Source organism: Amblyomma maculatum, chromosome 6, assembly GCF_055883805.1.
Source record: "Amblyomma maculatum isolate TAMU_Amacu chromosome 6, ASM5588380v1, whole genome shotgun sequence".
In the NCBI taxonomy this organism is placed as follows: Eukaryota; Metazoa; Arthropoda; class Arachnida; order Ixodida; family Ixodidae; genus Amblyomma; species Amblyomma maculatum.
The window spans coordinates 88,378,692-88,393,967 of record NC_139349.1 but is presented as its reverse complement, the minus strand read 5'-3'; the positions used below and the strand labels follow the sequence as shown (position 1 = coordinate 88,393,967).

Sequence of the window (15,276 nt, the reverse complement as noted above, 5' to 3'; positions counted from 1 at the left end):
AAGTTATCTATAGGAAACTATTAAATACATTGAATATTAGGACATAGAAAATCTGTAGATCATGCAGCTAAAACTCATAATGTAGCGAGATAACATTGTGTACTTCGAGGGCCCGAGTCTTTATTCAGCATATTGAAAGCATCACATTTCTGAGGGCATTGACGTAAAATGCCCAAGAGTCTTTCACATGAACGGTCAAGGCGTTCTTCGTGCTCATGATGAAGTAGACGGCATATCACAGAATGTGGAGTAGTATTTACATTTGTAGGTAACTTGGCAAAGTGGTGTCGCCGGTATTATGTCCGGTCCTTTCTCCTCAACGTCCGCAAAATCATCGTTGTCTTTCTTGAGGAGTGTGTTGGACCTACAAAGGAATGTCATTAAAAAAAAAAATGCAACACAGCTCAACGACGATTTGCTAACGAATTTAATATAATATGTCGGCAATGTGGAATCATTTAAATGCTATTTGTCTGTAATGTTTTATCGCCTACGGAAGCATGCTAAATCTAATACAAGAATAAGTAGTAATCAATATGTGTTACTAAAGGACATTGGGCTGAATATTCTGTCCCGCGGAGAAGACGAGCCGTTTACACAAATAACTAAACCCCGTCTTGCTAGTTTTTCAAAGATTTTTGAACATCAACACCGGAATCTTTTTGTAAGTAATGAAACTAAAAATAGCTATCGGAAGATTTAACGATATCTTGGCTTTGTGCAATGTCTATTTGTGTCAAGGTACTGCAACGGGCGGGCCTCAGCGGGCGAGCTGTCGAACAATAAAATCGATTGCTTAAGGCCTGCCTTTTTCTAGGCTGTGACCTCTGAACTTCCACTCATATGCTGCAGTTTTTTGCCCTTCTAAGTGGGTGTACCTCGGCATGTCTTTAATTCACAAAGGTTACATATCCAATTGTGTAAACGGCAGTCACTGCTTTTAACAGCAGCATTCACATTCAGAACGGCGTACTCAAAGCAAAAGCGTGCCAACTGAAAGTGTTCAGTATTCAAAAGAATATTGAGATTAAGGGAAGTATATTGAAGCACAGTGCACACTTGATGACGTGTATCGATGTGCCGCCTTGAAATCAGTATTTTTTCCGCTCAACAAACTATTGATCAAATACAAAGAATAAACAATATATCGCGGAAACCATCAAAGACAAATAAATGTGGTCGTTAGAGTCGAAACTTGCGCAAGGAAAGTATTCAGGAAAATGAGCTAAGAGGGTTGCTGTCAAGGCATGTTTCACTTCTTTTTTCATTATTTGTTTATGCTAAAAACAAATCGCGAACCTTAAAACTTATGAAATGTTATTAGTCTCCACGTTGGCAGTCTTTGAGGCGAAGCCACTCTTTTTTCACGATGTTCTCGCAAGCATGGCTATACTTTTCTTTTCTTTTTTTATCCAATAAATCAGCCTAAAGAGTGCGTCAGCCAGTAACTCTTTAGGTTTGGATTGATATATGTCCTACTTTATTCATATGAAACCAGTTCAACGTCCGCATTCCACTAAGAAATATCAAGGTTGTTACCAATAAAAAACAGACGAAATAAGTGTCACTGTCAGCGGAAACCTACATCACAAATTGATGTAAGCGGTAAATAATGGAGTAGGAGAGGGAATGGGTAAAAGGAACGTCATGGAGTGCTCTAGATTTATTTCAACTAATTGCAATTGTAGAATTGACGTTTAGTTTTCGTTATCTAAAACCAGAAATGTCTAGAAACTGCGCTGTGTGTCGTCCACAGACCTGCATTGTCAAGGCGTCGAAAAAAAAAAGATTATTTAGTATTCACATGCACTAAGCAATCAGAATAAACACGAGTTGAATTTAGTGCCAGCTTGCTTGTTCTTGTCTTCACGGCCTATTCTGTGCATGCACTCACAGTAGTAATATACTGAATAAAAAGGGCCTCTGTTTTCAACCCCTTTCACACCAAGTTAATTACTGCAGTGCTGGCGAAGGAGTAGAAGTGCTAGAAACCGAGTCAGATATACCATACCATCAATATTTTATATATCTCGAGTCCATTTGAGCGTTTCAACCGTATTGTGGCTACAGAAGCATCATATTGAAAATAGTACATCCTTAAGCCGCGTTCATTACCGTTTTGTTTTCTCTTGATTTAAAAGCGACGCCCATTGTGACGAAAGGAAGAGGAGCCAGGGAATGCAAACGACCAATAAAAGGCAAGGGCACTCTTTGCGGTGCGCCGTCGCTAGCCTCAATCGACATGTTTCTGCCACGAGCATCACGAGGTCAAAATCATCACCCTGCGTCACCGGAACAAGCTGCCAATGGCAAAAACAAAGAAACAAAAATAGAACATAAAAATACAATGTCTGGCCCATATTTTATTTGATAATACCGTTATTTTCAGACCGATCGCATGCAACTAAGACGACAAATTTGTCTCAGATGCAATCAATTGCGGAAGTACTGATTACAGTTTGAAACAAAACGCCGAAACACGGCAGCATGGTAACTGGATCTGCCACATGAAATCTCGACTGAAAATATACAATGTCTGGCCTATATTTTCCCTGATGACACCGTAATTTTCAGACCGACCGCATGCAGCCAAGACGACGAATTTGTTTCAGAATAAATCAGTTGCGGAAGAACTGATTACAGTTCGAAACACAACGCCGAAACAAGGCAGCAGGGTAACTGGAGCTGCCACATGAAATCTCGACTGAAAACATGCAATGTCAGGCCTATATTTTCCCTGATGACACCGTAATTTTCAGACCGATCGCATGCAGCCAAGACAACGAATTTGTCTCAGATGAAATCAATTTCGGAAGTACTGATTACAGTTTGAAATACAACGCCGAAAAGCGGCAGCAGGGTAACTGGAGCTGCCACGTGAAATCACGACTGAGTGTCGCAGCCGATATAGTTCGCATCCTAACTGCTGTTCCTCCTAAATGTATTTACCAGGGCACATTAGGCAAAACGGTAAACAGTAGGAAGAAAATAGAAAACATGCTTAACCAGCTACTTACTTTTCATCCCCAGGCTCACTGTACGTGTCTGTTAAACGAAGTGAAGCACAAGTACAACAGTTAGTATATGCGCAAAGCAATACCGTGATGCACTATAAGATTTGGGTGCATCGACAAACTCGAACTAATATTGCGCAAAACTATGGCCGGCTTTACAAACCGACAATGTAATGATTTGCTGCATATATAACACACCGACCTAGAGAAGTAAACAGGTGAGAGAAGAATGTTAGGGAGAGAAAAGGCAAGAAAAAGCAGATGAATAACAATAACGGCGCCAGGACTTAAAGAAGAATGAGCGAAAGCGGCACAACATTTTGGCCGACTACGATTCAGAAGCATCTGACCAGCTTAACCAAGCTAATTAGATTTTATTTTAAACTGTCGGTTATTGCCAGCGATGGAATTTGAAAGGCAGCAGAGCTTGCTTTCTATGTCTATTTTTGTTTCACTTGCTCATATCTCCATCTGCTTTTTTTTTTTTTTAAGCTGAGTGAAACGTTTTGTGCGATGTCTTTTCGTCAGGTTAAAGAGCCTGGTTAAAAGCAATCCTGCGAAAATATAATTTTCAAGCCCATTCATTCTCTGTTTTGATTTTTTTTAATGCATACTAACTCTAAATAAATAAAATGACACAAATCACTTCTATCGTGTCAAAATTACCCAGACTTATATACAAAAAAGTGGAAGAAAACAGTTTTTTATTTACTTCCTGAATATGAAAGCCAGTCAAAGCGAAGTGCTTTTATTTGATAACAGTAATTAAGTTCCACGCCTCGACGCGTTGCCAACGCATGCTTGCCGGTATATTATTATTATTTTTTTTTTTTTTTTTTGGTGGACAGGAATGAACGTGTTGCAAATCGCACATTCCGTATGATGGCTGCGAACAAATACTCGAACTTACCTCTTTTACTCTTTGGATACTTGTACTTGACGTAGCCGACAATCCCCACCGCCGCCACCAGCAGTGTCGCAATAAGTCCTAGTAGTGCTCCGATTATCGGCCATGCGGTGATCATGCCACGACTTCCAGCTGTTTTAAAACGAGAACATTTACTGTCGCTCATTAAGCCATAACTACCTCTCTCTTATCCGCTCTTTACACACACGCGCACACACACATACATGCGCGAACGCACTTACAAATATATATAAATATAAATATATATATATATATATATATATATATATATATATATATATATATATATATATATATATATATATATATATATATATATATATATATATATGAACACTCTCAAGGTTCGTATACAGACAACATAAATACCCAAGAAAGTAGCAGGGGGGACAGCGGCCGATGTAGCTCAGTTGGTAGAGCACCGGACGCGTTATTCGGAGGTCGTGGGTTCGGATCCCACCATCGGCACGTTGTTTTTTTTTCTTCTACTTTGTGTCTAATTATCTTTCCCCTAAACAGATTACATTACTAATTTCTGTGGTTATCGAAGTAAACATTAAAAAAAAAAATGACATAAACATACCATCCCCAACGCTTTCCTTGGCCTCGCGGACTGTTGGCTTCTTTCCTTCATATATATATATATATATATATATATATATATATATATATATATAGGCGAGAACATTTAACGTACTTGACCGCTTAATAATTATAGACCGAAGTGTACGCTTATATATATATATATATATATATATATATATATATATATATATATATATATATATTATGCACACACTAATCCGCGAACACTGAGAACAACTAAGCGTTGAACCCCCTGCACAATAAGCTATTTGTTCCTTAGGCGCGTCTTCGTCTTATCTGTGCTTCTCTTCTACAGCTTGAACGTTTTTTGTGGGGGAGATAACAGAGGCAAAAACCTTGCCCCGAGAAGCGGTAAACCGGGATGCATTTTTTAAGTTTCCGAACGTAAAATTTTTAGCATATTTTCTAAAACCTCATGATAAAAAATCTTGCCAAAAAGGGAATAGGTAGCAAAAAAAAACTTTTGAGATTGAAAGAACTGCTTTCTTCACTGTGTAACACATGAATATGATCTTGGGGTTCTAGTTCCGGGAACGATATCTAAAAATGTCGCGCTTATTTCCGTTTCGAAAAGAGGAACTATAACAAAGCATTACGCATAACCGAAAAGATTGCATTTTTCGGTAAGGCGAGGCATGATTTACTGCCCGTGTCAAAGGGATGATTGATCGCTAGCGTACAATTTCAGCACCGTATTCGGGGTAAAGCAAACAGGAGAGTGTGCGGGGAGTAATAAAGCGCAACCGCGTGCATGCGGAGAAACGATGTAAATACAAAGGCTAAACGAAAGACGAACAAAAAGGGCAGTCGTAATAGCACTAGAGTGAGTAGAGAAACTAACAAAGTAGTAGCTTACTTTAAATTTAGAAATAGAATTTGCAGCGACACTAATTTCCGTTGTAAATATTGTGTCTCGGACTGTCGTACGACGGAGAAAGGACAGAGCGTCGGACTCTGCAGAAAATTTAAGGACGCCAGGGGCAAGAATTTGGAGTGGGTAAATCCTGATCCGATCGAAATATTCGAAGAAGGAAAGAGAAGTTGAGGGACGTGTATGACAACAAGACGCCAGACATGGGTTTCCGAGACGTTTGATCGACGACATCTGGGAAGCAGTTATTAGCTGTCTCCGTGAAGTATTTTGTCATCTACATTTCTGTCATGGTCTCGCGCCATACTCTAAGGGGTATTGGTTAAGAGAGAAAAACATATGATGAGAATCTTATCTACTATGCCTAAGAGCGTTGCGCTTAATATTTTGGCAGGGTGCCATAACGTACAAAAAGCTGAATTCTTGCGCTCTCTGCAGAGATACGCTGAAGCAGTCCTAGTTTGCAAACAAAAATTGATAGGGGACAAAAACCTCGTTTAGCAGTCAGTCTTATGCGATTTTTAAACATCCAGAAACCGCGCTTTCATAGATTGAAGCTGAAACAAACATTTTTTTAATCCGTAAGAAAGTCATGGAAAACTGCCTAAGACCTTCAAGAGTGTGTGCCTGCCAAACCTTGCATAAATGAAGAAAAATAACCTGGGCAACCTTGAATGCTTAATACACTTCGCCGATCACATAGAGGCGTCAAAATTTCTCGATTTGAACCCAAAAAACATTTTATGGGAGAGATTTTGCTTTGCACGTAAGCCATCATCATCATCATTATAATCATCATCATCAGCCTAATTATACCCACTGCAGGGCGACGGCCTCTCCCATATTTCTCCACTTAACCCGGTTCTGTGCTAGCTGCATCTACTTAACCCCTGCGAACTTCTTAATCTCATCCGCCCACCTAACTTTCTGCCGCCCCCTGCAGCGCTTTCCTTCCCTTGGAATCCAGTTTGTTACCCTCAGCGACCATCGGTTATCCTCTCTTCGCACTACATGTCCTGCCCATGTCCATTTCTTCTTCTTAATTTCTATTAGAATGTCGGTAACTTGAGTTATTTCTCTGACCCACTCTGCACGCTTTCTATCTCTTAATGTTACCCCTACCATTTTTCGTTCCATAGCCCTCTGGGTTGTCCTCAACTTAAGTAGAACTCTCTTGGTTAGCCTTCACGTTTCAGCCCCATAGGCGATTACAGGCAAGATGCAACTGTTGTATACTTTCCTCTTGAGCAATACCGGTAAGCTGCTAGTCATAATCTGCGAGTGCTTGCCAAATGCGCTCCATCCTAATCGTATTCTTCTTGTTATTTCCTTTTCGTGGTCCGAATCTGCGGTTACTACCTGTCCTAAGTTGACATATTCGCTTACTACTTCCAGTATTTCGCTACCTAATGTAAACTGCTGTTCCTTCCCGAGGCTGTTGAACATTACCTTAGTCTTCTGCATATTGATTTTCAAGCCTACCTTTCTACTTTTCCTGTCTAGGACATCAATAATTATTTGCAGTTCATCCCCCGAGTTGCTTAGCAAGGCAATGTCATCAGCAAATCGCAGATTACTGAGGTATTCTCCATCTACCCTTATCCCTAACTGCTCCCATTCCAAGTCTCTGAATACTTCCTCTAAACAAGCTGTGAATAGTACTGGGGAGGTTGTGTCTCCTTGCCTAACACCTTCCTTTATGGGAATTTTGTTACTTTCTTTATGCAGAACTATGGTTGCTGTGCAGCCACTATATATATATCTTCCAGCCCTTTCACGTACGGCTCATCTACCCCCTGAGTTCGCAATGTCTGCATCAGCGCCGAGGTTTAAACTGAGTCAAATGCTAACGTAAGCCATAAGTACCGATATCGTCGCGCATCATTTCGCGGGTGTCTTTGGTGTCCCCTATTATAAATGAAAGTGTTGCCAGTCAACAACGTGGTGTGCACTATTGACGTTCAAGAAGTGGCGCTGGTTCGTATTGTCCAGTCGTGTTCCTCTATATGCTCCAGCATGAAGTGAGAATATGCAGGGCGACCTATAGAGATTTCCAGGAGAGCTGGAGAAGGTCCTAGTTTGGAACTCGTCTCTTGGCCCTTGCACTCTGCTTTTGAAACAAGGTTTGGACTCTACCATCGGCAGCTTGCGTTATGCCGCGAACCATGCAAGTCTTAGTTATTTTTCATCAGCCGCCGGCATGCGAAGCAATGTCAGATTGATTGAGCCGCACGGACCGATTTTGTGTTTTTTGTTTGTGAATGCTCGGTATCGCGAAACGCGCCTTTATCACTTTGGTTGCAGCGAAAAATGCGCCCAGAATAGCCTTGAGTGGTTGCAGGCTAACACAATTGTTTCGGTATTCTTCCAGAATTTTCCATCACTGCTTGGCTGGTTCATCTAATGTTCCTGCACCGACTTTTCAATTGAGCTCTGCCGCCGCCGAAGTGCTTAGTTCTTTATAGGGCGCAAGTCTTCCCCAATAATGAGTCTATTCCATTTAAATTGAGGCCTTTTCGATTGTGCCTAAGGCCTCGTCACTACCACGTGACAATATTTTGCGTTGAATATTTTTTGTTTTCATATAAAATCACATTTTGGAGGTTATTGCAAATGTGCTTCGGAGTTGCGTTTAATATTCCGCCCTGTTACGCCTCACGGGAATAAATCGTTTCGAAAATAACAGAAATATATATTAAGAAAGACCTATTTACCCACTGGATTTCTCAAAGTGCCCAGTTAGGATGAACAGGACCTTACACATGCTTCATGAAATGGCAGCCCACGTCTTCCCATTGAAAACATCACTATCTTTCGCCGACCACGCATTTGTTAAGGCGAAGAAACACAGGTTTAAAAAACGAAATATAGGTAAAAGAACGCGTTCCCATGAGGTCAACATAGGAACGAAGGACATTTATTGTGCATATGCTAAACAAGTATAACACCCCACCAAACGACCGCAGCTGACAAAGTAAAAAACGCGTACGTGTTTGAGAGGGAGAAAGAAGCAGCGCGCACAAACACGAACAATGCGATGCATAGGTAACTCTAAACCATGGCCTTCAGGCGCGAACTACGTCCCTTTCGCAAGCGGTGACGCTTGCTTGCTTGCGGGCGTTGCAGCATACGTTAGGGATCTTGACTGCATTACAAATCAGTCATTAGGTGGTAATAGTCGAGCGTGGACGGCGGTTGCGGCGAGGCGGAGGGCGAGGAGCGAACAGACGCCGACAGCGCTGCTGGCGTCAATGACGACCGCTAAGAGAGAGATGAGAGAGGGCGTGTGTGGGAAATGGGGAGTAACGGCGGGGAAAAGCGGGATGTTGAAGCCCTCTTGGGTTTCACCGCTTGAGCGAGAGCGCAGCGGTGTTGCAGGAAAGTCGGCTATAAGCCACATCTGCTACAGCTGTTAGGGCTACAGCCGCCCGACCAAGGCCGCGCCGCCCAGCCGAAGTAGCGAAATTATACTGCTGCTGCGAAACATGGAAATGACTTGCGCCTCCTTCCCCGCTCTCCTTCCGTCCAAAGGTGCCATTTCATCGTCCTCCGATCCACCTTATTCCCTTCGCTCCCGCACATCTCCCCATTTCTCGACGCCTTGAAAGGAAGGATGGCCGGAGGCGTTGACGGAACGTAAGTAAGGAGAAAGAGAAAAGCAGGTCAGTAAAAAAAAGAAAGAGAGAGAAGAGGGAGTACATTTTCCGGCGTGAGCGCCACTGAAAATAGCTGCGGTGGCTTGTGGCGGCCTAGGCACGGCAGCAGCAGCTCGCTATAACGCCTCTTTCCCCGAGAGTGCCGACTAGACTCGTGGGGCCATCATTGTCGCGTGCGGGCGTCAGAGCGGTTTCTATGCCTGCGCATAATGTTGCCCCGTTTTATGCCGGTCCGCTGAGCGCCTCTTCCTCTCACTCTTCCTCTTTCCTCAAACTCTCTGATCGTCGAGCATCTTGGGTTGCCGTCGACGCTTCCTCACGAAACCGTCGAGGGTGTGAGGTGCATTCACTATAAACTAGACTCGCTACGTTCTTGCTCCTCTCCTCTGCTCACACAAGCGTAAAATGCGGTATAAACAAAGGCGATGCCCCATCCGTTCTTTTTTCTTTTCATTCTTTTATATCTGCTTTCGAGACTCTTGAAAACTTTTTTTACAGGACTTAAAACACAGAAAAAAAGTGAAATGCATCCGCAATTTTCTCCTGACTCGAAACCTTTTTTAGGAAAAATAACAGGAAAGGGGTAGGAGTGAAGAAAGGACGCATTTGGGATCTAGGAAGAATGAATAAATTTTGGCCGACGAGGGAAGATAATTCGCGTTATCCCTTTTCTCTTCATTGTTCTTTACATGTTCATGTGTTTTTTTTAAACCATACTCATGCCTCCAAGACCTTTCACGGAGCCTCCTTTGTTACTGCAGCTTCAGGACTAAGAACAACACGAAGTGACGTTAAAAGGAAATGCATCTATGTTAAAGGCTTTTCAAAAAGATCGCTTCCTTATCCGTCGACGTCCATTCCTTTTTGTTCCACGCAAAATTCATACAGAGAAAATGAATGACAAACAAAGAGGCAGTGCGGGATTAGCTATGATTTAATTTGGTTTGTTATGGTTAGCGTCCTAAAGCGACTCAGGCTATAAGAGCACCGTAGTGGAGGGATCCGGAGATTTCATACACGTAGGGTTCTTTAATATGCACTCATATCGCACTGTACCAGAGCTACCTAGCTCTGACAGTACACGAGCTCGTCGGTTTTCGCCTCCATCGAAAGGGCCCACTGCGCCCTGTATATGATCACGCATCTTTGGGTTTAGCAGCCAAGCTCCCTAGCTACTAGGCCACCAGTCTTATCATTGTACCATCGTTATCACTAGATGGCATTTTCACGACATTGCAGTTAGGTGAAATAACATTTTGGGAAAACATCTGCACGATGTTCACTGCGTGTTTACGAAAGCCAATGTCCCTATGATGACTCCCTACAATTTTGCAATGGCGGCGAAAATGCGATGATGAAGATGGCAAGTTTTCAAGAACATTCCAACTCCCATCGAGCAGCACGAGTCACCGAATTACCTTGAGGCATTTACTGCTCTTTTTTTTTAAGTATATTGAGTACCCAAAACGTGTAAAATATTTTTGTCGCAATACTTTCAGGGCTACTAAATGAGCTCTGATGGAGCCTTATTTTTTCGATAGAGCCTAGTAATCGTCTTGTCAGATTTTTTTCGCAAACTTTCATTCGTTCGCCTAAGCCACGTGATCTGACTGCTTTGAAAATCACAAGCATGAAAACACTGCGAAATCGAATATTAGTTATAACAAGTATTCTCGAAAGGTCACGGGCTGAAAGGTCCAAAAGAAGAATTGGTTTGGCTTGGTTTATTGGGGTTAGCGTCCCAAAGCGACTCAGAATATGAGTGACGCCTTAGTGAAGCGCTCCGAAAATTTCGACCACCTTGGGTTTTTTAACGTGCACTGACATTGCACAGCGCATGGGTGCCTTGCGTTCGGTCTCCGTTGAAAGGCGGCCGCCGCGGTCAGGGTTCAATCCCGCATCCTCGGGAACAGCAGTCGAGCACCCTATCCACTTCACCATCGCAGCGAGGTAAAAAGGATTGGCACGTCATCACAACCGTACGATATTCTCTCTTGCCTTTTTATTATTATTCCATTGCCTTTTTAAGTCCTCGCCAATAGCTTGAAACTAAAAACGCGATTAAAACTAAGAACGCTAAAAGAGGGAAAGAGAGTAAATGACACCGTGGAAATGTCACGTGGATATTGGATACACGCCACTAGAAAAATAGCAATACAAGAGGTGACCAGCTCAAATAATGCTCCGACAGATACCTGCAGGACTTCCCTGAAAATAAGCTCTGTTGGTACAAACCTTTAGACATAAAGAAACGTTGCTTGTATTGTTTTGTTTCCTGCCTTTTGCCCTTAGTTACTTATGTTAGTAGCATAACCACCTTTTGACCTTTCTCTATTCTTGCTTTGCATCCTTTACATCCTTTAAAATGAAGGTCGCTCGTTAAGAGCTACAAATCACGTCTCAAATATCGTTTTCATAGTGCACTGGTGCTTCTTGACGATAATTAAAGACGTCAAGATTTTTGGAGGTCAAAATGAAGTAAAAATATCGTTTAGGTATTTTCACCAGCCCCGTTACTTGGCCAGCGCGCTCTTTCACCTCTGCAAGGCTTCACAAATCTTTTTCCTGCAGTAAAAAGATAACTGCACCTCTGAAAGGTCTGGTCGAACCTTCTACATTACACAAAAACGAAAATCAGGAACGAAGGTACATATCTGTGGTCTAGACTTCATGAACAGCTGGGGAACCTTGCGAAACTTAAAGTTACCGCAACCTTCCAATGGGTTCCTAATGTTAGACGTCCAATTTTCTCTTCAGCGGCACACTTTCGGACTTGCTTCAATCACAGTAATTTGCACAGGTGTTCTGAAATTATGCACGCCTGTATGTAAATTAATCTAAGCTTAACCCTTTACTGACTTGTGTTGCGAACTCATGCAAGGCCGTAGGCAAGCCACGTGCTGATCACTTCATAGAGTTTCGGCACAAAATTTGAATTCAGGTTGTATATTACTAGTGATCAGCGCTTTCAGATTGCCTGACTGTGTGCAATCTGTGTGGAGGAAAAGAGGCCGCTAAATAAGCATTTTCCAGCACACGTCCAGCAATTAGTCGTATCTCGTTTGTTTTACAGATGTCACAAAGAAATGAGATGACATTATTTGGCAAAAAAGAACTGCGCACTCTACCTGGTCATTGGTGTTGCTTCTAGACTTTTGATTTTGTTTCTCAAACAACTCATATTAGCTGCAGAAAAGGAACTTGCAAAACGTCACAGGTACGGGACTACCGGATTGGTGACTTTTTAAAAGCGCTAACAAAAACTTATATGCGAAAGCATGAGCAGTCTCATGCATGCGAAAACTGTCCTGCGTATGTCTGACAGAGGTGCGCATTTGACCTCAAAAACCTCGACTTGACCTGAAACTAAAAAAAAAAAAAAAAAGTATGGCGACCTCATTCAACTTAAGCAACTGAGGTTGAGGTCCTCTCCAGCGACCTGGCCTGACTTTTTTGGCGACCATTGGCGGCCTCACTTTATCTCACCTCAAACTCAAATTGTAAGCTTGAATTCAGGCGCTCGACCTCAATAATACAAATAATAACGAATCAATAAATTAAACCACATCTAAAAGCAAGTTTGCTTTCCTCGGTAATCCTGTAATATACACGCAAGCCAAAGTATTTGCAATATGAGGGTTCTATTTTACTGTTAGTTTTATCCAACAAGAATCACCGCCCCGGAATAAAAGCCGAAATATTCTCGAGACCAGATCTCCAACTCTGCGGTAAAGTGGCAACAATAGGCGCCCACTCTCTCCACCCCCCTTCACCTCTTTTGTGGTCGGTCCCATTTTAAGGATTACATGGGTACCTATTACTAAACACGGCCCATTCTGCAATACAAAGAGTGTAAACGTTTCTTAAATTAATTTACAATATCTAGCCACCGAAGATATAAAATTACGGAAGAAAATGGAATACTTTCAGAAAAGTTTGAAGGAAGATGCTCGGGATATTTTGAGGCACCAACTGGCCATTCCCCCTCACCCCACTCCCCCGCTTCCAGTGTTTTCTTTCACTTGGCGTTGATGGTGGCTTCAGTGTACTGGGCATTTTTTGATAGCTCTGTGATCTGTTGCAAGAGTTGCCTAAATTACGGCTTTGAGCACCACGCTTTCAGTAAAAAAAAAAAAAAAAAAAAAAAAAAAAAAAAAAAAAAAAAAAAAAAAAAAACTAAAGTACAACCGGGCACATAGTCAACCGATTTCCCAGTCGAGAAGACAGGTTTGCCCGTCGAATTTCACCTCAGCGAAAACTTTGTCCAAGTCCCACCCGGGTCCGAAACAAAAATTCGATATAAATCCCAGCACGTCCTAACTGAACCCGGGGTACCATTTCACCAACTAGTCTCAGACGAGCTTCTTTGCAGTATTCACTTGTTTTCCTTCAAAGGATGAACTGATGAATCGCACATCAGTGTCTTGGGGTCCACTTAGCCGCGTCCACCGCGCGTGCATTCTGCGAAACGGTTTGCTCATCCGGGTCATATAGTTACAGCATATATACGCACAAAAGACTAAACACTTGAACAATGCGAGCGCGCAGCCCAAAAGGAACGAGCCACATACTGTGCCTGCCTCCCCCCCCCCCCCTCCTCCCCTTCATCGTCAGTCTCTAAGCATCTGTTTTACGGCGAAAGCCTTTAATGGCTCATGGCTGCGTGTCCGTCCGTGCGTACGCGAGAAGTGTCCCACTTCTTCGCGAGATTCTGCGGGATACCGCAGAATTCCACTTGTCAATCATCCTGATGACGTTTAGCAAAATCAAAGACGACGAAGGATTGCGCAGCCAATTCAAAGATGAATAAGAATGGACCGGTAAAATAAAGATAAAAAAGAATCGCTCCGCAATTATAAAGGTAACTAAGAATCACTCTCGGCATATTAGATGAAAATATTGCTTGTAGATGGCACCATGACAGGTTGCGTGCGACCGACGGCATGGATTGCAGGCATGGAGGTGGTAATATACCCTATCAACTACAGCCTGTCATGAGCATGCTCATCAGGTACGGGCATGCAGCCACAAAACTGAGCAACTAAATAACTGCATCAGTTTAATGCAGGAGCATTAAACATCCCATAAACAGATACTAGTCGTCACTCAGAGTATCATCATAAAACTAGCTGAGCTCCACCTCCGGTCACAACCGGTTGAATTAATTAGTGTGAAACCGTTACAAGTCTCACTAGGAGGGCAACCCTACGTACGCCGTATATATAAAAAAAAAATCAAGAGCCTGCCTGGCACTGAGTTGGCGGCGGGGCACTGAGTTGGCACTGAGTCGCGCGCTAGAACCAATGCTTCGGCTGCATTTCTGGACGTTTGTTAGACTGCCGTTAGGAGTAAACCACAGCAAACCGTGTCTTACATACTTAATCCCTGAGTAGACTATGTTCAGCCGGGTTGAACTCCAGCCATTTTTATTACTCGAATTCTAAGCTGGCGAACAGGCACCTTAATTTTTGACGTCATCGTTGGGGCGTGCGCACCAGAGAAGCTACACCACGGGCTTTTGTCAGCAGATATGGAGTCGTAGTTTTAAATAACTTTCAATAAACAGTCTTAAATGCGACCAGGCAGTCCATGTGGTCCATGCTAAACAGCGCGAACTGCAAATTCTCAGTTTCTGTGGCTGACTGTAGGGCGTGAACAAAGATACGCATCATTTAAGGAAGCCTTGAAATGTGGTGAGCAGCAGCATGTGATGACGGAAGCCGATGGACAACGAGAGTAGTAGCAGGAGATGCCGACAGAATGAATCCGATAAAAACTCGAAAAAAGATGGAAAACTTTGCCGTCATGACTCGTAATAGCATCCCCAAAAGATCGTCATAGGATTAAAAGCCGGCCGCTCGGAAAAGATCGATGGAATGTTTGAGATAAGTACTTGTACTCCTGTAGAAGGAGGGTAGCCGCAAATCGTTGGAAACAGATATTGATGGTGAACGCCTGGGATACAGGAAGCAGAGCGGTTTAATTATGTTCTGGCGCCAGTTCACTGGCGGGTGGAAGTACAGTCAACACCACCTAAACTAAGAGAAGGCCAGCGCAAGTCCCCCTTTCAACTAGTCCTACGTCACGACAGTGAAAACTGGGGATAGATCGGCAGCGCCGAGCGCAGACGTACGCAAGCAAGGCGATCTGGAACGATTCGGCCTGAGTGTGCGTGTTTACAGCCTGTGTTTGCTGTGTTCC

General features: G+C 42.9%; 1 protein-coding gene across 1 annotated transcript in view; it reads right to left on the bottom strand.

Moving 5' to 3' along the window:
* LOC146186221 (protein turtle-like) overlaps positions 1-15,276 on the bottom strand; it is a 198,262-nt gene that overhangs the window by 5,645 nt on the left and 177,341 nt on the right. The window contains exons 9-11 of the mRNA XM_084608006.1: positions 3,925-4,053; positions 3,018-3,045; positions 261-364 (exon numbers count right to left, since the gene is read on the bottom strand). Of these exons, the coding sequence (XP_084464132.1) occupies positions 261-364; positions 3,018-3,045; positions 3,925-4,053 (261 nt within the window). The remainder of the gene's footprint in view (positions 1-260; positions 365-3,017; positions 3,046-3,924; positions 4,054-15,276) is intronic.